The 26394-nt window shown below is 32.5% G+C and overlaps 1 protein-coding gene across 3 annotated transcripts in view; it reads left to right on the top strand.

Moving 5' to 3' along the window:
• The window catches only part of LOC126852992 (proteoglycan Cow), a 335529-nt gene that overhangs the window by 208662 nt on the left and 100473 nt on the right, over positions 1 to 26394 (top strand). For all 3 annotated transcript variants that reach the window (XM_050598350.1, XM_050598351.1, XM_050598352.1), the window contains exons 6-7: positions 2869 to 3026; positions 16184 to 16397. In XM_050598350.1, the coding sequence (XP_050454307.1) occupies positions 2869 to 3026; positions 16184 to 16397 (372 nt within the window). The remainder of the gene's footprint in view (positions 1 to 2868; positions 3027 to 16183; positions 16398 to 26394) is intronic.

The raw sequence follows: 26394 nt of genomic DNA, 5'->3' as shown, positions 1-26394 counted from the left end.
AATAGTGTGGCTATAATATACGTATGATTTTTGCGATGAGTTGATTAATTATTTTTTTACTAATTTTTTTCTTGTCAAATTTCTATGAAAAATACTATTTTGTTTTTCTTCGGCTCACCGTTATTTCCCCACTAATAGAAAGAAAAAAATCCGTACGCTATATTGTAGCCACACTATTCACAAATAAGCAAATTTTTTTTTCAGATTATTATAACTAAGATAAACTTTCCACCAGCTACGCGTGTGGACTTCCACGGCAACAATTGCAGTGCCGCCATTTTGAATATTTTTTGTTGAAACTTATAAGAGACATTCTTAAAACCCTAATCTACTATGTAGCTAAAAATAAATAAATTTTGTTTTATACTTTCAAATTTACAGATTTTTTAAAATAAGCCCATTTTTCGAGCAGTCAGGGTGGTTAGACTCCTTAAGTAATGTTTTAAGATGCTAATATGACTTTGTGATTGGTTCAGGACATCTTAAGATTGTGCTTAAGACGGTTTTAAATATAAGAACTGACTATTATCGGCCTAAGTTAAGTCGGTGCTGCCATGTTTTGTCAAAAACCGAAAACAGTCAGTGGCGGAAAATTTAATTTCCAAAGTATGATATTTGGAATAAAAGAAATAAATGATATAAATAATCAAAGTATAAACTTTAATTTATTAAAATTAATATATAATATAAATTTATAAATTATGCATTGCCACAGTTTTACTATTTAAATAACGTTTTTTTAAATCTTTCTAATTGTGTTTTTTTTTTACATGTTATTTTACACTGAAACATAGCATATCGTCAAAAAATTTTTATTTTTAAATTGTAGCAATTTGGGATAAAATTACATTCAATATTAGAAATAAATAATTTTTCTAATTGTGTTTTTATATTATATAATACTATGTTTGTTTTTGAAATGTCGTTTGTTGTTGTCGAAATATATTCCATTTTTAAAAAAATATTAAATGTCGCCCAATTTACAAAAAATAATAAAAATATATTTCTTAAAACATCTTATTCTAACTAATTTATCATATTCTAAAGTTTTGCCTTTGGCAAACGGAGCGAATGCATTTTTTGCAAAGTATAATATTTTTTTACAAACTATGAATTATGTAACCTGCTATATTATATAAAATATTTATTTCCATATTATTTAAAATAGGAACTTCTTTAAAATTTATACATGTTTCACAGTTGTTATTTATTATTATTATTATTATTATTATTATTATTATTATTATTATTATTACTGTTATTATCATTACTGTTATTATCATTACTGTTATTATCATTACTGTTATTATCATTACTGTTATTATCATTACTGTTATTATCATTACTGTTATTATCATTACTGTTATTATCATTACTGTTATTATCATTACATTATTATCATTACTGTTATTATCATTACTGTTGTTATCATTATGTCATTATCATTGTTATTATTCATTACTGTTATTATCATTATCTATTCATTATTATTACATTATTATTACTATTATTATTATTCTGTTATTATTGTTATTATTATTATTGTTATTATTATTGTTATTATTATTGTTATTATTATTGTTATTATTATTATTATTGTTATTGTTATTGTTATTATTATTGTCATTGTTATTATTATTATTGTTATTATTATTATTATTGTTATTATTATTATGTATTATTATTATTATTATTATTATTATTAATATTATTATTATTATTATTATTATTATTATTATTTTCATCAATTAAAAATGTTTCTTTTGTTTTCCTCAAGTAATTCTAAAAAGTCCGTTAAATAACTTCGTTATAATTAAGTAACCGTCATCTTCTTCATAGTTGTTTTGAGGGCATTATGGGATATATATATATATATATATATATATATATATATATATATATATATATATAAAGAAACGAAGATAAATTTTAAATTATTTTTAAACTTTAACTTTAACTTTAAAAGTTGTAGGGTTTAGAGAAGGACATCTGATGATGTCTTTGACCCTGACCTTGGAATTAAATTTATCATTTAAAGGATCACTTTAAGGTCAACTTGATTTTTTTTAATGGAACCACCAATTTCTCATATCATATTCTTATAACTGGCATCAAGACCTTTTCAAAGCACTATAATAAAACACTTTTCATAAAGTACTTTTTGAGTTATGAGACTTAAACAATCATATGCTGCGCGTAACACGGCAACATTTTTAATTCTATTTCTACTTTTAGCGCTATCCAGGAACAACGGCATGGGCGTAGTAATTTTCTGCTCCTTTTGGGATACTTGATTAGCGCCTCACGTCTGCTGTGTTATGCGCAGTATACGATTTTTCAAGTAAATGTGTTACCAAAAATTTGGTAAACCCAATTTAAAAAATTATTAAAGCTCTCAATTTTGAGATAACTTGTAATACAGTTTTGTAATGATTACACATGAGATATATTTTTTTATTTAATAAAACATTTTTATTTTTTGACTTTTTGATGCATTTTTAATTCAAATTATTGAATAGTTTGGTTTTACGATATAAAAATTTTATTTTTTTTCGGGAAAATTGTACATTCACCTCGGAATCAGACCTTTTGCATCATTTGTATTATATTTAACAATAAACCGAAAAATTCGACCGAAATAAAAAAATTTTTCTAATTGTGAAGATGAGAAAGAAAAAGTGTATTTAGTGTAATTAGTTTTTTGATTTTTGATATGCAATTTGTCGATAGTTGTACTTGAGTGTATTTGAGTTAATGAATCAAATATTTTCAAGGTTGCGCCGTTGGAACAAAATGCCATGCGGCTTGCAATCAATATATACACATGTATTGCGAGAAAAGTATGTTAATTATATATGAATTTTACAGTCACTGATATGCGTTTGTACTCGAAGAAGATGCAGATGCAGAGAAAGAAGATGCTCATGGGTAAGATTGGGCACAACCATGACATTACCTTCATGCCTCGCGACTTCAGTTATGACAATCATCATTACCAGTATCTCAAGTACACTAAACATGGCAAAGTAAGTCATTAATTTTTTACACCACATTTTCGTTGCAATTAACAGTGAAAATATTACCTAGAATACTTATTTCTATTTGTATTCTTGAATGAAAACGTATTTTCATTTATGTGTTATTGTGTGTACAATATTTATTTTATTTTATTATGTATAATAATAGCATTATGTTGTGCGTGTGTATATGCGTGCATGTGAGTGCATGTGCATGGCGCGCGCGTGTGTGTGCAATATGCTATATAATATGTCCCATAATAACCATATGAAAACGTTTCATAATAACGTATCACCTCTTGTGTGCAGATAAAATGAAATCGAGGAGAAAAGTCCTTTACCATTTTGTGATTTTTGCAATAATTATTAAGAAATCAACTAAAAAAAATTGGACAATGCGCGCGAATATTAATGCGCGGCAAGAAAGGTTACATTGATACATGGTTGTTAAGATATAGAGAATCTAATGATACGCTCATCGTTGTCATTTGTAGGACGCTCCTTTTAAAACTTTGTTGTGCGTTTAGCGATGCAAACTTTTGCATTGTCTCTTCTCGCTGTGTGTTTATACTCATGAATTAGTTTTTGATTATGTGATCTTTTTTATTAATCTCTCAATAATTATTAGGCAAAATGGTAAAGGACTTTTCTCCTCGGTTTCATCTGTTTTACCTGCACACAAAAGGTAATAAAGTTATTATGGGGCCCTGCAGCTCTAAAAATTATGTATCTATGGTTATCATATTCTCTGATACATAATTGATTGGAATATGATGAGCATATAATTGTTATTATAATTAATTATATATACTCATGTATTTTCTTTTTAATATATAGTGTCCGGTAAATATTAACATACCCGAAATGTGAAGGTAAATTGGATCAAACTGATAAGAATAGTCCTGTACCATTTTCCTCTATAACGCTTCATAAAGGAGTTATTATTGAGTAAAGTCTGACCAATCAAAAAGCGCCGATCTTTAGCCGGACGCACGTCAGTGAGCCGCGCGCCTAGTAGTGATGCGCCGCCGTAGGAGCGAAGCGCTTTCACATACTACTAGGCGCGCAGTTCACCGTGCGCTCGATGATAGGCCAGATTTCACTCAATAATAACTCCTTTGTTAAGCATTATAGAAAAATGGACTTTTCTTTTAAGTTTAACCCAATCTACCTTCACACTTCGAGTGTCAACAGTTACCAGACACCCTGTACATTATTCAAAAATAGGAAACATTTTTCATACGCTAAAAGTTGGTTATTTTCAAATCAATGAAACTCGTTAAAAAATAACCGTAAAAAAATTTAAAAAGTTTATAAAGTTAAATTTTAAAGTTTGAATTCTCAACTTTAATGTGTTATGGGTAGATTAAAAAAATTTTTCTCTTGTTCTTTGCTTTAGAAGAATAAGTTGTTTTTTAAAATTATTGTATTTTTATGTATATGTATTTTTTATACTCAGCTACTTATACTTATCTACAGCTCAATAAAATAAATTCTATTAAAAAATTTAAGTCAAATTCTGTAAATTATAAAGCACAAAATTAAAAAAATTAAAAAAATTTTTTAAATAAAAAATAAAATTTTAATAATTTAAAATATATATATATTACTTTAATGTTAGAATAAGTGTTATAATAAGATATACAGGGTGATTGACAATAATCACCTCACCCGTTATGTGCAGATAGAGGGGATTAAACCAAGCAGGAAAGTCTTTTACCATTTTTTTGTGTAATGCTTAATAAAAGAATTATTATTGAGTTAAGTTTGGTCAATCATCGCTGATCTTTGTCTGGCGCATGTCAGTGAGTCGCGCTGTGACAGCTGAATGCTCACGCATACCACCGAGCGCGCGGCTCACTGATCTATTTACTTAATAATAATTTTTTTATTAAGCGTTGTACAAAAAAATGATACAAGACTTTTCTCCTCAGTTTTACCTACTCTACCTGCACCCGACAGGTGATGCGATTGACGCCGGACACCCTGCATATATATATATACATACAGAATGTAATTGCAAAAACATATATAGAGCACACCATCAAATACAGGACAACAATCCAAATCGAAATATTTTGAACAATTTTTTGAGTTTTTTTTTGTTAATAGAAAACAGCAGAAAACAAGGAAGATACGGCAAAGTAGGAGTAGCGAGACGGCTTTCTGCTATATAGACAGGTGCTGATTACCAAACTTTAATATCATATAACAACGAAAAGAAAACTTAGATCAAAAAATAATTCAGGACTTTTCGATTTGGATTGTTGTCCTATCTGATGTTTTATGTGGAAGTTGCTTAAATGTGTTCAAAAAAGGGATGTCAATTGAAATTAAGATTTCTATGTATGAACACAATAAGTATATTTTGGTTACAAGTATAAAAATTTGTGTGGCCTTGAAAAGAACCGATTGCGCCACTCCTGGCGACTACTCTAATGACAGGACTTTTTCCGCCAAGAGATACTGGACGTGGTTTATGGCGTTTATGCTTTGCTGCTTTCGGATGGTGTCTCCGTCTGCATTGCAGCAGTCCTCGTAGCCTTCTCTCAGTCGGAATCCAAAGACTGAGTTGTTTGCTCCTGCGTTAGAGACGAAGGATGTTGTGCTGCGTCTGCGTAGCTTCCTGCCGTGATTTGTTATTCCTCTGTGTGCTTCTCCTAAGAAGAGTTCTCTCCAAAGAAGACAGAAGTGTCGGCACGTTCCTCGGATACAATGGCGAGGTGTAGCATCTTATCCGGAATTCCCAAGTTGAGGAGGCTTCATGGAAGCCGAGTGAAGCCTGCAGGCGATTCCAATGGCTGTAGGTTCCACGGGAATAACGTCTGCGGTTCTTTCGTTTGTGTGGAGGATGTTAATATTATTCTTGTCCGCTTTGTGCCATAATTCTATCTCTGGTGAATGAGGTGGCAACGGTTGCGAAGACTGATCTGTGTGAATACTGTTTAACAGTACGTCGCATTAAGCGGATATCAAAAGAATTGCGTTCACGAATTAGTGCTTGCGCTCTCAAAAGCGTGAGCAGACTGATTTATCTTTTCGTCTCGCTGTATTATAAGCTGTGTTGATTGTTTCTTGATAACGAATTTGCGATTCTCCCGAATTGACATCTTGCGGCTAGGTATGCGACTACCTGAGCCGCTGTGCACATGCTTAGCGCGTGGGCTATACCATGCGAGCGGTATGTAATTAGCGCGTGGGTTTTCGCTTCCCGCGTGGAGCTTCGCGCACCCTTATATGGCATGCTGTTTATATTTTGTGTTGGCAATTATTCGCCACATTTTGTATCTAATGGTGTGTTCTATGTATGTTTTTTTAGTTACATCCCATATATATTGCGACGACTTCGTGTGTGTGAAGTTAGCATATCATTTCGTGGAAGATCATAAATAATTAAAAATTCTGGCTTTATTTTTAAGAGTTCTAGAGTTCTTGATAGTTTAAACAAATAGTTCTGACAACTAAACCAAAGAAAATGCCTCAGGACAAAGTGATATGCCAACTTCACGCAGCATATCACATTGTCCTACAGCATTTTCATTATCAATAATTGTTTAAATTTAAAAAATATATAGTTCTACATGAGTTCTAAGAAGAATTCTGCCTTTTAAAATAAAAAATATTCATTAAAACAAAATAAACACCAGCAAATCTCTTATCTGTAGATATCGCGATAAGATACCAATCAATTTTCGAGAGTTCTATTTAATATAAAATAATTCTCGGGTAATTAAGAGTATGTACATTACCTTTTTAAAGAGTTCTGATGATTAAAATAATTAGAAAAATTTTTAAACAATTATTTTATCCGAAAATCTCATATTTTTGAGTATAGAGGTGATATGCTGGCAGTATTTCGAGAGTTCTATTTATTATACAATAATTCTCGTGTAGTTCCAGACATGTACATTGTTTTTTCAAAGAGTTTTGACGATTCAAATAATTAGAAAATTTTTTAAACAATTATTGTATCCGAAAATCTCATATTTTCGAGAATAGAAGTGAAATACTAGTCGATAAATGAGAATTTTAATCATTATAAAATATTTTTGTGTGCTGTTACTGAACATATTTAATAATTTTCTAAATAATTTTGTCTAAAATAGAAATTTTTATTTTTTGAATAATTTTTATTTCTCGCGAGAGGCACATATTCGCAGATAACACGTAGAACTTTTGGAATTTTTATTTTTTAGCTTTTTTCTGAAATAATTTTCAACATTTTGGATAGTTTTGAACTTTTATTAGCTAAAATTTCATAGAGAGATTAATATAATTTTGGGCATTATGCTTTTCAGAAATAATGTGTATGTCGATATATATGTTATAATTCGATATGATTGACTTTTATAGCTTCTTCTTTGAGGCTATTTCCGAATTCGAACTTGAATAAAAATTGAAGAAAAAAATTTTTCTCGTTCTTAACGTAACCCAGAAACAACGGCATGGACATGACGAGATTATCATTCCTTTTTCGTTTTTGGATGTTTTTTTCTATTTTTTATATTATTATATTTTTATATTTTATTTTTATATTTTTGTTTTTATATTTTTTGATTATTCTTTTGTTTTTATATTTTTTGTTTTTATGTTTTATTTTAATAGGAATGTTTAAATAGTTGGAGACATACAAGCTGATTAAACGATTTATTTAATCAGCTTCATTTTATTCGAATATATTTTAAAATATACATATGCATGATATATAACATTATTTTAGTATATTAATAAGTAATAGTTATCCTTTTAATTATTATACTAAAATAATATTATATATCATATGTATATTTTAAAATATATTCAAATAAGCTGATTGAACGATTTATTCAATCAGCTTTATTTTATTCGAATATATTTTAAAATATACATATGCATGATATATAACATTATTTTAGTATAATAATTAAAAAGATAACTATTACTTATTAATAATTAATAACTACTATTTAATAATTAAGAAATATATTTTACATTTTAATAACCGATATTGTATTTCTCCAACTGTTTAAACGTTCTTATTAAAATAAAATATAAATACAAAAAAATAATCAAAAAATAGAAAAAACAAAAAATATAAAAATATAAAAAGAAGAAAAATACCAAAAACAAAAAAGGAACCATAATCTCGTCACGTCCATGCCGTTGTTTCTGGGTCACGCTAAGAACGAGAAAAATTTTTTTCTTCAATTTTTATTTAAAAGTTCGAATTCGGAAATAGCCTCAAAGAAGAAGCTATAAAAGTCAATCACATCGAATTATAACATATATATAGACATACACATTATTTATGAAAAGCATAATGCCCAAAATTATATTAATCTCTATGAAATTTTAGCTAATAAAAGTTCAAAACTATCCAAAACGTTGAAAATTATTTCAGAAAAAAAGCTAAAAAATAAAAATTCCAAAAGTTCTACGTGTTATCTGCGAATATGTGCCTCTCGCGAGAAATAAAAATTATTCAAAAAATAAAAATTTCTATTTTAGACAAAATTATTTAGAAAATTATTAAATATGTTCAGCAACAGCACACAAAAATATTTTATAATGATTAAAATTCTCATTTATCGACTAGTATTTCACTTCTATACTCGAAAATATGAGATTTTCGGATAAAATAATTGTTTAAAAAATTTTCTAATTATTTTAATCGTCAGAACTCTTTGGAAAGGCATTGTACATGCCCGGAACTACACGAGAACTATTGTATAATAAATGGAACTCTCGAAATACCGTTAGCATATCACCTCTATACTCGAAAATATGAGATTTTCGGATAAAATAATTGTTTAAAAATTTTTCTAATTATTTTAATAATCAGAACTCTTTAGAAAGACAATGTGCATGCCTGGAACTACACGAGAACTATTTTATATTAAATAGAACTCTCGAAAATTGATTGGTATCTTACCGCGATATATTTACAGATAAGAAAGTTGCTGGTGTTTATTTTATTTTAATGAATATTTTTTACTTTAAAAGGTAGAACTCTTTTTAGAACTCATGTAGAACTATATATCTTTTAAATTTGAACAATTATTGATAACAAAAATGTTGTAGGACAAAGTAATATGCTGCACAAAGTTGGTATATAACTTTGTCCTGAGGCATTTTCTTTGGTTTACTCGCTAGAACTTTTTGTTTAAACTATCAAGAACTTTAGAACTATTAATAATAAAGCCAGAACTTTTAATTATTTATGATCTTCCACGAAATGATATGCGAACTTCACACACACTATTTTCCCTTCTAGTCGCGGCCAAACAACCGAAGTGTTCGCCGTTTAGATCTCTCCGTTGAACGAATGTTAATTAGCCGAATGGGATATGCGGGGTAGTTGTGGACAAAAACAGTGTCCGTGCCGTGACGAAATTCTACCGAAAATTGCGATAATCGAAATTGGGCGCCAGATATGGTTTCTCATGTCTCAATCCGCGAGACACGTGAAATAAGTGTACTAAAAAAGACGCGAAAGGGATTATCGGACTTAGATTGATTAACTTGCCTAACGATAGAAAGGCAGGGCGACTGTTGTTTTAATGCGATAATTTAGGTGATGAATACAGGAGCGAAACAAACATACGCAGAAAGTAAAGACTTTAGATAAAATAAAAAGAAATAACAGATTTATTATAATCGAGTTAATGGAGTCGAGCTTTTATAAAAAGTTACAGTGATATGAGTCGCGCGCGTTTATTTAGCTGTGATATGAACACGGAAGTAATACTGGGTGTTAGATTCGGGGCGTGAAACCCGAAGATTCGTTAAATACGACGCTGTTTGTATTCGCTCTTGATTTACCTACCGTTTGAATTTAATCGAGAATAGTTAGAATCTCGAACATTTTTTTTACTAATGTCCTTCTTTATCTGGCTATTAATGGCATAAAAGGAAGAGGAAATTTAATTTCTTTCAAAACAAATATTCCGTTTGATAAATTTATTAATTCTGGAAATGATTTTAATCTTTTCATATTTTATCTTCAATAATGTAATTTACGAACAAATTTTTGATACATTCATGGTTTTATCTTTGTCTCCAATAATTGCAGGTGTGATTTGGCAGGATTTTTAATCTCAAGACGCATACAAGAGTCAAACAATCGGAAGGGTATATCATAGTTAAAAAAAATTGAAGAGTTTGAGCGTGCCGCGGCTGCGATTTGCCGGATGCTGCCTGTATCTCACTTTGCTCACTAACAGTCACTTACGACCCATAGCCATTCAGAATACTTTAGCAACTAACCAAAATTCAAGCTAGAGTTTAGCTTTAGTAAAAGCATTTCAAAAAAAGTCCTTTGAAACCTGACAAATCGGGATGCTTATTTATCGTGAGTCCCCTCGCTTTTCATAAATCGGGGTGCTTGTTTATCGTGAGTCTCCTCGCCTCTCACAAATCGGGATGCTTGTTTATTGTGTGTCCCCTTGCCTCTCACAAATCAGCTTGTTTATTTCGCATCACCCCCTTAACCTTTGTCGCTGTCGTTCTCAATGATAGGAATGATACTATTCTGCTGAAACATTTTACTGAGAATCTCAGCTGGTTTAAAGATCTTTGACAGATATCTGGCATGAGCTAAATAGTAGACTATTGAAGCAACGTGTGAACAGCAGCCAACAGTTCTACCTCCGTTTGCACAATCGCATGCATATTGCAATAATCCAGAAATGCCAACGTTATTTGGTTTATACTTCAGGAAGCATCTGTATATTTTCCGATTATGACGAGATGGAACTTGCAATTTCAGTACATTGGATTGTTCTTTAACGTACTGCGCTTTAATCTGACCATCATTATCAACCATCTCAGCTAAATATGACACTACCTACGATAATTGATAAGTTCCGATGAACAGAATTGTCAAATCTGTAGTCATTTCAAGGAAATCCAAGATATCTTCTGATGAGATACTTTGGAAGACCAATTTCTTACGCAATCAGTCTTTTTCTTCTGCCTCAGCAGCCAAAGTATTTTCAACAGCCTTTATGACTCTCATTCTTTCTATGATCTCACTTGAAAATTCTGCATCAGATTATAACCTTTTTCCAAATTGATTATTGAGGAATGATGCAATTGGGAAGTAGGTGCCAATTTTCGGAAGCATTTTGTTGTCCAATTTGTAGTCTAGGAGTCGGTATTTCTGTTTTATTATTCCGTGAACAGCTTCAACTGCCCAACAAATTTTTGTCACATAACGGGACTCGTTTGATTCCTTGATTGTCAGTTGTTTACATTTCCCTTTTAAAGCAGGCATTAATACTCTGATTTTTTTGAGCTCTAACTTATCTTTCATATCTCAAAAGCCGCGATCAAGAACTAAAATGTCATTTTCTTTCCACAACTTGCACAAAGAGTTCGGACGACCGAAAAAAAGTTCTTAAGATTTCTGCACCGTTCAGATTCGCAGAATACGGATCTAACATATCAATCACGTACCCGTCAGTTGTGCAAATTGTGAAAGGATTGCATAGTGAAACTTTCTTCTGGCCTGAATAAGTTTTTCATTGAAATTCATTGTTTGAACTTTTTTGATGGCTTGCATAAGTTCCATCACAGATTAGGAATAGATGTTCATAAATATCAAACAAATTCTTAGCAATTTTGGTTGTGTGGTTCTGAATAAGGTCTCTGATGGAAGAAGTTATTCCAAAACGATACGGCAATACATTTTCTTCAAATGATTTGAGTACTGCTGTTGAATATTCGGAAATAAGCTGTTCGTATTCAATTTGAAGCATGGAAACTAATATTTTATTTGAATTGCCTGTGTGAAGTTTAAAAAGAAACACGAGCGCTTGATTATGCGGGTCTGCTTGTTTCGCATTGAAGTCAACATGTCCCTTAATAATATAACATTCTCCCATGTTAAATCTGTAAAAATAAAAAGTTGTTTCTCGAAAAGACTGAAATCTCCGATCTTGTCATAAAGTGTGGAGTTACATTTAATAGAGATATTTTCTATTATTTTCTTCAACTCCGTAACGCTAGATTTGACGAATTGGAATGTACTCTTAGACGACTAAATCTTCGTTATAGAATCAATTTTTAAATAAGTGGATTCGACAACATCGATTGCCTGTTGATATATGAAGCCTCATCTTAATGAAGCATTGCATACGAGCTTCTTCTGGAATGATAATGATATTTTTTATAGCAGAACAAATACAGCAGTACTTGTGAATCGAAATGGCTGGATTTGAATTTCAATTCGTTCATCATTCAATTCTACCTCAGGTTTCAGTTGTATATTGACTGTCGAATCATTAGAAGTTGATTGTTTATCGTTTTTGTCTTCAATATCAAACTTGTATTTTTTATACTGGAAAAGTCGACATTTTCTACACAAAATGTCGCGAACAGCGATTGTTCGTTAAAGTTTATTACCAAAATAAATTGCTTTATCTTCAGTTTCAATTATCTTTTTTTGTCCAGGTATTTTATGTAAGAATTTATCACACCCAGCGCATTTAAGATTCTTCAATGACAGACATTTTTTACTGTACCAAGTCAAATCAAATATAGCAAGAACCAGTATACCAAATATTTTTAGGTAAGTGTTGCGTATATAATGATGCGTTGCGAGTGGGCCCACTGAAATAGTTCGTCAAGCAATCAATCAAATAATAATAATAATAATCGCGTTACCCTTAACTATTGTCGTGAAAAAACGTTACACTTCTAACGTGAATGAGTGAATTAGCTATGATTGGTTCCTTGAAAATAATGAGGAAATATCCCATATAAACAGCAGGATCGAGGGCTTGCTCTCAGAAAGAAAAATTGAAGATGGGAGACCGTTTGCAGTTTTTTTGGGAGGGTTGTTCTCACATAAGCATGTGTAACCGAATCTAATATAAGTGTAGCCGAGTCTCGCGAACTGTTGTAGTGAATCTGATATGAACAAACTAATAAACGTTATACGAAATTAATAAATTAGGGAGTAAAAATGTTCCATATATACTGAACATTAAGGAGGGTGTGTTTTGGAAGAAAAACGAATGAGACGCAAAAAAATAAGTGTCAATATTGTAGATGCTAATTGCATAAAAGTGAAAGAAATATAAATAATGGTTATTAAAGCGATGTTGCGATTTTTCGCCAAATCATTAGTTTTATGATTCGAAATATAAGAAAATAAGAAAACGTTTAGTTATAGTGATAGATCAACGAATGGAAATGAGTGTTATCTATTATCAAAACAAATGAGCATTTAAAACAATTAAAGTAAAACAAAACGAAAGAATGTTACTTATAAGCCTGAACTTTACACAAAAGAAACATACAAAGGTCGAAAAATACAATAAATGTTCCGAGAGTACCGAGAAAACGCAGTAAACAGTATAACTTACTTCAAGAGTAAGAATTACATGTATGTAACCCCTATTCCTCCAACAGGAAAACAAATGAATGTGAAAAAGAAACGAAGGGAGAGAAAAAACAATTGAAGATCGCAGAAACAGTTCAAGTAACAATAAATAATGAATGCTGTGGTACTCTGCACACCCGTTGTGTAGCGACCGGCAAACCGTATGCGGCATGCTCAAACTTTTCAATTTTTTTAACTATGATATACCCTTCCGATCGTTTTGAAAATTAAATATGTTATACTAGATAAGTCGAAGATTTTTTTAGTAAAAATGGTAGTATCTCAAGTACATCCTATAAAAAAAAATTCGAAAATATTTTGAAATTTGTTTTCAACCGGTTTTTATCAAAAAAAATTTTTAATCTATCGCAGGAGCCAAAGCAGAAAAAAAAATCAACAGCCTGTCGAAACATGTATCGCGACATAAATCCAACCTATTATATACGCAAGCGGCACGATATAAAACACTACAATATAATAAATGCGAAAAACTAAAGCATTATGAGTAAGAATGCAGATATGCAAATCGATTTTCTTTAGCGAAACCACACGGACAATCAAGAATAAATTTATTTGAAAAACATTGCATCTATTGCAAAAAATTAAGCCACAATCGTAATAAATGCTGGAATCTGCAAATGCTGGGACAGCAATCTATCCGACAAAACTCAATAACTAAGATATGAAATATAAATACGGCGTTTTCTAACTGTACGTACATTACGAATTCAATAGAATGTCGTTCGGATTAAAAAATACATCAGCAATCTTCAAGCGGTTAATGAATTCTGTGCTGACTAGATTATAAAAAATCAAATGTCTCGTACATTAGATATATTTATATACGGATTACATTTAAACAAATATAACACGTTGGGCTTATCGAAGTATTAAACAGATTGATTACGATAACTACGGCCCTCTATTTGGAGGGTTTCTAAAGGCATTTTTGACAAGGAGTATGGGAAAAATAGTAAAAAAAAATTTCAACCAATAATTTACGAGATATGCGATTTTAAAGTTTCATAGTTTTAATGCATTTTCTGATATAAAATAAGGAAAAATAAAGTTTGTATTTGTGTAAAGCAGACGTGGAAAAAGTGTTTGTTTACATTTCCAGAGACAAAAGGGTTGGGTTTTTCCACTTTCCACGTAAAGCAAAGTTCAACGCAAACCTATGTGTCTAATTTTTTAATAGTGGAGCCCCTCCGTAGGGGAGGCGAAACATACTGCCTTCACGCATATATTTTTTAATGCAAAATGAGGTTTCACATGTGTTTCACAACTTCCCATTTTATATTTACCAAAAAATTATATAAACAACACTTATCAATACAAAGATTTGAGTTGAACCTCGATTTGTATGGAAAGTGAAAAAGTCCAAGAAGTTTCGTCTTTGAAAATGTAAACAGCAACTTTTTTCATATGTTTTTTATATAAATGCAACGTAAAAAGACTTTATTTTTCCTTATTTTATAACAGAAAAAACAGTGAAACTTTAAAGTCGCATATCTTGGAAACTATTGTCAAAAATTTTTTTTACTACTTTTCCTGTGTTCCTCAAAAATGCTTTCAGAAACGACCCTTCAAGTAAGAGGCCGTAGTTATCGTAATTGTGCCAACAGATTGCAAAAATATAATTTAAAACTTTAACTTGATAAGTGCGAATTACTTACGAAAGAAATAATATATTTAAATTACATAATAACCAAAAATGGAACCATGCCTGATTCTTCCAAAATAAAAAGAGTACAAAAGTTCCTGACATCAATCAAAGTTAAAGATATCGGATTAACGAAATACTATTGAAAATAGAAAAGATTTAAGTTCTAGACTTCAGGAGATAATAGAAGAACAACAGACAACACTAATATTTTGATCCTTTCTTAAGGCAATTTATATAACCGATATAAAATATCATTACAGTACTTATAAATTAAAAAATATATATAAAAAAAAATAGAAAATATTATAGATAATCAAAGGAGGACATCACGCATAAAATAAGAAACAAATATAAAAAAAAATATATTGCGAATGAAGTCTCATAAACAAGAAAATATTGTTATCTCTTGATTTTTTTTAACAGAGGAAGGAATGTTGTAACTGAAAAGTAATTCTAACCTAACCTAACCTAACCTAAAAGCTCAAAAAAAAACGCAACACAAAATCAGCATTTCGTAAGTCTCAAAATCGCAATTAAATGCGAACTATTTATTGCAATTTATTTCAAATTATTGCAAATTTACAATTAAGACATCGTAGCATATTCAAAAATCAATTCATTTTCGGATAATAAAAACAAGTACCTTCGAACTGTATTACAAAAATAGTGAATGAATAATAAGTATGATATTAGCATGAATTAAATGCCTACATTATATCACAATGCTACTATTACGAAGCCTCGAAAACGACAGAATTATAAGATACGTAAACTGTTAAAATAAATTTATATTACGGAACTTTTCTCTCTCTTTCTCTATCTCTGTCATTCATTCCTTGGCACTCCCAACTCTTAAAACGAACCAAAACTTCAGCTATCCCACTCCAACTATCCCATAATCTTGTATCCTAGACCTTATAATAATATGTTGTAATGGAAAAAGAGCTGAATAGGGAACAATAATGTTTTCAAAGTGTAATATAAGTTAAGTGAAAAAAAAAGTTGATTTTATTCTGTTTTACTCATTTCTTTATTAAATCTTTTATACAATAATAAACACACACAAAAACTATCTATTTTATATTGTATTCATGTACATTTTTTGTACATATTTATGATGTGTTTTATGTCCAGGATCTCGCTATCGCGAACAGCTATGATGACAAGCATCTGAATAACAAAGTCACGGATAAATCTCAGTTTAAAGCAATATACAATGTTCAGTTACCGTCCAAAAATACCGATTGCCCATCATCATCCAAGCCTGCGATGGCTAATCGTCTTTTAGATTGGTTCTCTGTTGTGATGATGGATTCCAAGCATCGCCGTCAACATACTAAGTCTAAAGGTAAGAATATATTATCTAAATAAACAAATAGCATAAATTTCTATTTTTATTAAAATTTAATTGCAATATTAACATTTAGATTGTGAAGCAAAAATACATTTTTTATACTATAAAAAAAATTCTAGAGAATATACAGGGTATCTGACATGTAAATGACTAAGCGAAAAGTTAAAAAGGTAGATTGGATCTACCTTTTAAAGATAAACCCAATTTATCTTGTTAACTTTTTGCTTGGTCAAAAAGTTCAAAAAACTCTAACTGAGTCAAAAAATCCTGAATCATTTTTTTTGTATAACGTGTACTAAAGGAGTTATTATTGAGTAAAGTCTGGCCAATCATCGCTGACCTTTAGCCAGGTGCACGTCAGTGAACCACGCGTCTAGAAGTGGTGCGCCGCCATAATAGCTGAGCGTTCACGCACACTACCAGGCGCGCGGCTCACCGAGCTAAAAGTCGGCGATGATTAACCAAATTTTACTCAATGGTAACTCCTTAATTAAACGTTATACAAAAAAATGGTTCAAGACTTTTTGATTCAGTTTGACCCAATCTACTTCCACCTTTTGTTTGGTCATTTACATGTCAGATACTCTATATATATTATGTAACAATAAAAATAGATAAATAGGCTTCAAAATATTAACAATTAAGATCGCAATTAAAATAAACAATTAAAAATCAGCCCAGTATGTAGGTCATAAATAATTTTATAAAGAATAAAAAATAAAAATATATATTAATAATCGCGAACATTTCGATCTTTTCTTGAGACCATTCGCAGCGCAAACAAAAGAAATAAATAATAGTTACATGGTGTTGAACAAAATTCAATAAACTCATTCAATAAGATCACAATAAATTCAGTAAATACAAAATAATAAAGCTATTATTGTCAGGGATAAAAACGTAGAAAAACATGTCAATCGAAAACTTTAAAATCTATGTTGGTCATCTACGTGTCCCTCCAAAGTGGATGACCGTGGAATTAGAAATTGAACAGAGATCCATCATCCACATTCAATAATTTAGCGTTAAATTGTATGTCGATATCTAAAAATAATAGTCAGAGCAATATAATCCCGTAGAAGCGGACCATTGATGAAACAAACAAAAAACTTCACAAGATCACTTCAAAAAGATCACAATTCTTCTCATTCACATATATTTAGATGTAATAAAGTTAGATAGTAAAATATAAAATAAATTAATTTAAAAAATTAATTAATCAATAACTGTCAAAAAAGCACTCGATTAGAAAGTAGCAACGTTGAACTAATATGTAAGACAATTTGAATGTATTAAAAATCTTTCTATATGAGACGTGTATCTCGAAGACGATATGGCATTTGTTCTATGCGCCACAGAAATAATAGTATGTTCGTTTATCCAAAATATAATTTATTATTAAATAATAATATCTTTGTTCGTATCACAGAGATAATTAGTATCACATTAAATGACTATTCTCTATTGCGGCTGGAAATACGTAATGGCCACTGTGCTTCCATATGTCGCGTATGTGTTTTTAAAAGCGTTCGAATGTACAGTCTATTTGATAACTTCTGGACGTTCTTTCGTAACGCTACAACGGAATATACATATTTTTGCATACAATACGCATACAATATGCATACAATACTTGAATTAATATCTATATACGGATGTCCGGCGTCAATCGCATTACACATTGTATGCAGGTAGAGCAGGCAAAACTGAGGAAAAAAATCCTATACCATTTTTTCTATAATGCTTAAGGAAATTCTGAAGCGATAGGCGAACTCCGATGAGCGTTAGCGCCATCATCTAAACGTAATTGCCGATAATATCAGCATTTTTAGTTCCGCTATTATCGACAGTTTAAATTATTAACTTCAAACATGCATAATAGAAGACGCAATTTTTGCATTGTGTTTCATATATGTAATATTCTGCTTTATCGTAATATATGTAATTACTGCTTTATATATATTTTTTAAGAGAAATACCATTTGGTCATTTTTGTCCATATTTTTATATATACATATTTATGTATACATATACAGGGTGTCCGATAATTCGCGGATTACCCTTTAAGGGAAGGTAGACGATGTTATTCTGAATAGAAAAGTCCTGTACCATTTTGTGATTTTCTCAATATTTAAGAAAATATTAATTTTAAAAGATCAGCCAACGAAGTGCCGCGAAAAGCTCGTGGCGCGAAAATGCCTCCCACTGTCAATTGATACTCGGTCCGCGGCGAAGCAATGGGAGGAGCAGTTTGCGAGCATGCTTCGCTATGGCAACCAAAAGAAATACACACATAATGCGCGCTCCGTTTTATGTATGTGATCTTTTCATTATGTGTGTATTTTTTTCAGTTGCCATAACGAAGCATGCTCGCAAACTGCTCCTCCCATTGCTTCGCGCGACCAGTATCAATGACAGTGGAGCATTCCGCCACGCTTCGCGGCACTCGTTAACTGATCTTTAAAATAATATTTTCTTAAATATTGAGAAAATCACAAATATGTCAGGATTTCTATTCAGAATAACATCGTCTACCTCCTAAAGGGTAATCCACGAATTATGGACACCTTGTATATAATATATTTATATATATATATATATATATATATATATATATATATATATAATATATTATATATATGTATACATAAATATGTATATATAAAAATATGGACAAAAATGACCAAATGGTATTTCTCTTAAAAAATATATAGAAGAGTAAACATTATAATGTAAGCAATATTCAAATTGTGTTCAAATGCAATAAACACACGTGTTTATTTTACTATCACACGCTTAGATATGTTTGGATATATATGCCAGACGATAAAGCAGTAATTACATATATTACGATAAAGCAGAATATTACATATATGAAACACAATGCAAAAAAATATATATATATATATATGTATTGTAAATATTTGTATATTTATACTATAAATACATAAACATTTACATATACAACAATTATATATATATATATATATATATATATATATATATATATAGAGGACTTCCGTTTCCGGTGTCGAGTAGGGTGCTTCGAGATGGATTGACATGTGTGTTTGGTAGCTATTGGGTGATAAAGTGAGGAGTGGAAGAGGAGTGAGTGTGATAATGTGGAAGCGTGGGTGTGAGAGATTTGAAGAGGTGAAAGAAGGAAAGTGGAGAAAGGTGTAAGGGCAAAGATAGAGTCAGAAAGGAAGGTATAGGATAGTGGCAGTTAGGCCATAGAGCAGAGAGAACAGAGAGCGTAGGGCCGGTTAGTGGATCCAGATCAGGAATTATCGAAGGGCGTCGGAAGAATCAAAGGCCAGATTCGGCATGCAGAATCGAAATAAAAGCTCGGTCGAGAGAAATCCGCTCGGCATCAGTTCGGCGAATCGAATCGGATCGTCGGCAGATCGAATCGCGTCATCCGGTCGAAGATCAAAATGTCATCATCGAACGTCGTCGGCATCGCGCAGAAATCAAAGCGTCAGTAAAGAAGATCGGCATCCGAATCAGTCAAAATAAATCGGCGCACGATCCAGATCATCCGGGTCGAAATCGCATCAAATCACAGAATCTCGGAAACAGATCATCGAAATCATCAAAAGTCGAGATCCAGTCGAAATCATCAAATCGGCGCTAATCAATCAAAATCGAAAATCCGCTCTTTCGTCGGCGAATCAATAATCATCCGCTCAGTAATCAAAACATCAATCGAAATCTCGAATCGCGTCGGATCGTTCGAGATCCGAGATCATCATCATCGAAATCACTCACGTCGATCATCATATCATCGATCGACAATCGAGCAAATTATCAGAGATCGATGCTCGAAGATTCGGACAATCGGTGTAGAGAATCGGAAAACAATGCATAATGGTCGGAGGAATTTTACAAGGCAGGTGAGGAGAAATGTCGAAAGTGCATGAAGAGGAGAAGTCGGAGAAGGTCGAAGGACAAAGTTATCAGGAGGAAAGGTTATTGAGATGGATCAAGCAGGGTGGACAATATTAATGGATGCAGAAGGAGATATAAGGAATGGACATCACAGGGAAGTGGAATTCGGTAATAGGTTATGTGTTGGGGGACGAAGATGCAAGGATGCAGGTAAGCAAGGTGGAGTTGGGAGACAATATAGACTTCGACCATAATCCATCCAATCATCCAATCATAATCTGGATAAAAGGGGGATCGATCAGGAATCATCATCAGTAAGATCGATCGGACGAAGTTCAGGAAATCTCAGAAATCGTCGAGAAATCGTCGAAGGTCAGGCATCAAAATCCGATCAAGAAGTAGTCGGTCGGTCTACTCAAAGGATCCGGCGTCGATCGTCGGATCATCAATCATCGAAAGATCGCAGATCGGCGTCGAAGGATCAAGCATCAAAAGACATCAAAAGCATAGCGCATCGAAAAATCGAAAATCAAATTCGCGTCAGATCGAAATCATCGTCAAAGGCATCAGATCGTCAAGTCATTTCATCGAAAATCAGTCGTCGAAATCAATAGAGAATAGCAAATAAATGTCGGAACAAAGTCCGGATCCGGATGGATAAGGAGAACATACCGGAATGAATAAAGATCGGTCAATTGGATAGACAGAAGCGATAACGAGCGAGTGGATAGAATTCGGCGGAGGTGTGGAAGTACGGAGGGGAGAACGTGGAGGAATGGTTGTGGAGAATATAACGAGTTCGGAAGAAGGGATGGATAGATGGAGTCGAGTGAGGGGTGAGTCTGTAAATAGAAGGGGAGGAAAGTAGAAGAGTATAAAGGGGTGTCGCTGACTCCGACGCTTTATAAAGTGTACGCCTCGGTGCTGGCAGGTAGATTGAGCAATGAGGTGAAGAAAAAAGGTTTGGTGCCGCAGAACCAGACGGATTTCAGGAAGGGGTTAGAGACAATGGACAACATATTTGTGCTGAATTATTTAGTGAATAGGCAGTTGAGCAAAAAGAAAGGAAAATTAGTAGCGTTTTTCATAGATCTTAAAGCAACTTTTGATTCGGTGAATAGGAGGAAGTTGGTGGAAGTGATGAGTGAGAGGGGGATGAGGGAAGGGCTGGTCAGAAGGAGCGAGGATATTTTGAGGGAGACTAGAAATAGGGTGAGGAAGGGAGAGAATTTGGGAACAGGATTTTGGACAGGAAGGGGAGTAAGGCAGGGTGCCAGTGAGGCCACTATTCAGGTGGTAACGGCGGACATGGAAGAGGTAATGAGTAGAGGAGGATGGGGAGGGGTTAAGTTAAGGGGGATGAAGATTTATACCTTGGCATACGCGGATTATGTGGTTTTGATCGCGGAGGAGGAGGATAGGATAAGGAATATAATTGAGAGGTTAGAGGGCTACCTGGAAAAGAAGGGATTGGAGTTAAATGTAGGGAAGTCGAAAATATTAAGGTTTAAGAAAGGAGGAAGGAGAGAAAGGAAGGTAAGTTGAAGGTGGAAAGGGAAGGTGTCGAAAGGTAAAGGTCAGTATTGGGTTATGTAATGCAGAGGAATGGAGGACAAGCTCAGATCAAAGATCGGTCGGCAGAGTCACTCAATCAGTTCGGGGATCGGCAGTGCCGGTTGGGGAGAATCGCTCTTCAATCGCTGGACAGTGATACGAGTATCGAGGTCGAAAGTAGAGGATCGAAAGTTAGAGAGTCGACTCAGGCATCGAGATCGATGTCCGGAAGTCGATCGGCTCAAAGCTACATCGAAAAATTGGAAAGGTCCGAGGAGAACCAGGAAGAGCAGTCGAAATCAAGGTCGGCATCAAGAGAAATCGGATTACGAAATGTCGGAGAAGGTTAAAGAAAGATAAAGCGTTATCAAAGGGCGTCTCGGTTCTTCGAAACAAAGTACTCGACCTCGTGGAAAGTAAAGGCAAAGTCAGAAGTCTCGTTTCATCTATGATGTTCTCGAATCGTCCGGCTGTTCGGCGTCGAAAGTCCATCTCGAGTCTCGGCATCAAAGTCGGATCGAAATCGCATCAAAAGCATCGTCTCGAAGATCCATGTCGTTAGAATCATCGGAAATCGTCGGCGGAATCATCATCCGATCTCGGCGCTTCTCAGGCTATCGGCGACTCGAAATCGTCGGCTCTCGGAAGAATCGGCAAAGCGTCGAGAGATCCGTCGGATCAAAGTCAAAATCCGACAATCAAAGCATCAAGAGCATCAGATCAATCGATCAGCATCCGGGTCAGAGAGAGAGGACTGATGTGGGATGTATGAATGAGAGGTGTGAAAGGATTGGATACATGATATGAGTCGGAAGCGGAAGGTAGAGTAGAGCAAATAGCGTTGTGTGTATGTGTGTGTATAGATAGGTTAGAGATAGTTAGAAATTAAGTAATGTAAGTTAGAATTAAGTTAGTTGCAAGCTAGTGTTAAGATAGCTGTAAATACTATGTAAGAGTTTGTAACCCCAAGCGGATTCAATAAATTATATATATATATATATATATATATATATATATATATATATATAAGGGTGTCTTAGACCACCCGTATACTCCTTTTCTTTCAAAAACTAACTATTTTAGAGAAAAATGTTTCGAAAAAATTATATGGTTTTGAGAGGAACATAAGATGGTGTCATTGGTTTGACCTTGGATGACATCGTTAAGGTCAAGTCAAGGACATCTTTAATTTTTTAAATGGAAACCTCCATGTTTTTATTGCATATTCTTGTAGCTTATCTCGAGAGCTTTTTAAAACACTATAATAAAGTATTTTTTCATTAAGAATTTTTTGAGTTATTTTGTATCTTAATCTGATATATTTTAGTATAAAATATAAAATATCTCGAAAATTATTTAGTGTTCGATAATTGTATCGTAATACTTTTATGTAATAAATAATAAAATGAATCAAATGATGTAAAGAAAAAATAAATAATTATTATAAAGAAATATATTGCAAATAATTGCCTTTTTTTAAAAACAATTATTTCTATTAAAAAATTTTAAGTTGACCTTGACCTGACTTTGGCAATGCCACCTGGTCAAATTAATACTGTCATTAAATGCGTCTTTTTAAGCCTTACAACTTTTGTCTGAAATATTTTTCTCTAAAATGTAACGTTTATTTAACGAGATATTTGAGTGTATCCAGACTTTTGACACATCCTGTAGACTTTAATCGTGTAAAAGCATTTGTAGTTTTGTATACTACAAAAACTAATACAATTAAAAAATAAATGCGTTTGATCGAAACTAGATATTGCCAGGATCCCCTTAATAAGAGAGTTATTATTGAGTGAAGTTTAGCCTACCATCGTCGATCTTTAGCCAGGCCCACATCGGTGAGCCGCGCAGATAGATATTGAATGTTAGCATATTTATGTTACTGATAGCTGGATCTCCAAAAATTTGATCTCTGCGCTTCATATGTTTACATACATCACGTTTGATTTAATATCTACACACACATATATATATATATATATATATATATATATATATATATATATATATATATATGCAAATTCAAGCTGTCTTTCTGTCTTTTAATAAAAAACATCTTTGAAATCAAGCGTTTATTGAGAAAAGGATTTAGTTCAGTTGATTGTGACTAATAAAAAATCGACAATTCTTTAAGATTAAGATAACATCCAGAAAAAAATGTATTCTCGGTGCCAACTTTGATCGGGAATTGGATTTTAGGATAAAAAAAATTAAAGATGTTTAAAGTATAATCAAAAAGTGATGATGGAACAGCCATGACCACATCATCCATATACCGAATATAAAATATAAAATAAATATCAATATTTGTAAGGGTCTTTTTTCCAAATCTTGTAACATGATGTTAGCTATAATGGGAGATAGTAGTGATCCTATAGGAATGCCAAAGATTTGCTGGTAAATCACATTAAAAGTGAAAAAAGTAGAGTTAAGGACAAATTTAACAAACCGTGGGATAATTTGGACAAAGCAAAATAACAATCAATCAATCAACAAGCTAATGGAAAGCTTAGTAAAGAAAAGAGCCGATTTATTTATAATGACAAATCAAATGAAACTAGGCTACTGCGCAAGTAAAGCCACAGTCTTTTGAAAACAAACCAAAGAACAGAAAGGAACAAATGTGAAGAAAGAATGTTTTTATTATCATGAAACATATCAAGAAATATTGTCGTAAGTGGAAGAAAGATAAAAAAGGCAAAGAAGAAAGTGAAGGTTCCGCAGGAAATTGTCATTCATTTGGCATTCAATTGGCATTCATTATAAAAAAATCTGAAAAGTAACAAATACAATCGGTAACAAAATTTTTTTTTCTTCCTCTTTAGTAGGCATTGCTTGTTTTTTTTAGTATATAGCCTCGTGATGAAGACTCGATAATTGCTCAGCTTTCAGCCACTTCTTTAATATATATAATGGCTTTCTTTCTTAATCTTCGACCCTTGGGGATTCCATCTCAATTTTGCAATTGTGCAATTTTTGGTAAACAATCTTGTTCCATGCGGTCGAAGTGAGCGTTCCACTCTTTGCGTCCGGTCTTGCTGATTTTTATTATGTTTTGTACATTGCATTTATGTCTAATTTCTCGATTTTATCATGAAGAGTTTTATTTGCGATCGAGCTTAGCTTTCTCATCTCAGTTGTTCTGAACCTTTGCTTTGTTTTGCTTGTCTCGGCTCTTCAGTTTCACTTAAGTGAGTCAATATTGATTTTACAGTACTTTTAGTAAATTCTGATCAACATTTATTCTCGACCAACATTTGTTTGTTCCGCCAGATGACATCTCATAAGCAGCCTGATACTATAGTGTCCTTTAATCATCTGCTTTTCAGCTTCTGTACTTATTACTTCTTTGTTTAAGTTTCGTGCGCTAAAAATGTCAATTGGGTAATTATATGTATACCATTACTTGTTCGATGACGCGATCTTTAATTTCCAGCTAGCACCTTATAGGTTCCTTAGACACTCTCAAGCATCTCGTTTTTTTCATAGATATTTCTAAATTGCTTTTTGTGATTTTTATCAATTGGAATAAGTCTTTGGAGATTGTTTTCGTTGATGGCAATTAGGACTGCATCGTTGGTATAGCAGATTATTCATTCTGCCATATCTCATTTTATAGCCGTTTTTTAATTTTACGTTGTCGATGATTTTATCCATGATGATGTTGAACAGCATGGGGCTTAGCGAGTCTCCTTGACGTATTTTGGCTCCCATTCGTGGAATTTTTACAATTGTGGCATCATCTACTTTTATGCTTGTTGTTGTAAGGTATAAGTATTGTATTAGATTAATTAGTGATTGGGACATTCTTTGTAATAAGAGTTGTTGGTACATCTTTGAGCCGCATACGGTCGAACTTTTTGGAGAGACGAAGCACATGAAAACTGGAGAGTTATATGGTATTGATTTCTCAATGATTTATCGAACAACACGTATATCACATTCATATATTGATCTATTTTTTTTGGAATCTCATCTGCTCTTCGTTATTTTCCAGTTCCATGTTGAGTTCCTTGTTAAGTATGATTTTTGTTATGAATTTCAGAACGGAACTGAGCAGGATAATTTCTTTGTAAGTTTCAGGTCGTTTTTGTATATTGTTACGTCTCTGATGATGTTTGCGAACTTTCGTCGAGTCAGCAAAGGAATTGAAAAGGTCTTTATCATGATGTTGTTTAAAAATATTTGTGTAAAGCGATGACCATCTTAAATTGGAATTCCGCTATCGTGCTAAGCGGACGCTTTCCACCGGTTATATACATTATATTCATTTCAGCTATTATGTTTGTGCTTTGTCTCTTTTAATTATTAAAGTTGTTATTCTTTTCTAACCGAGAGTTTCATTATTTCCCGGCGCGAGTGCGACATTGTGTTACGTGAATCGATATATCGAAGTCGTCGCGCGGACGTAACAATATTAATATCGTAATGCTTCATTTTATTAGGGATTTCTTGGTTGTCAAAAACTTTTTGAGTGAATGAGGCAAGTTCAAAATCAATTCCTCGGCCCATACTTTAACAGTTCAACAGTTTGGTATAC

The sequence above is a fragment of the Cataglyphis hispanica genome, chromosome 11 (assembly GCF_021464435.1).
Source record: "Cataglyphis hispanica isolate Lineage 1 chromosome 11, ULB_Chis1_1.0, whole genome shotgun sequence".
Taxonomy (NCBI): domain Eukaryota; kingdom Metazoa; phylum Arthropoda; class Insecta; order Hymenoptera; family Formicidae; genus Cataglyphis; species Cataglyphis hispanica.
Note: the sequence above shows the minus strand (reverse complement) of the source record. Positions and strands in the feature narration are given on the sequence as shown.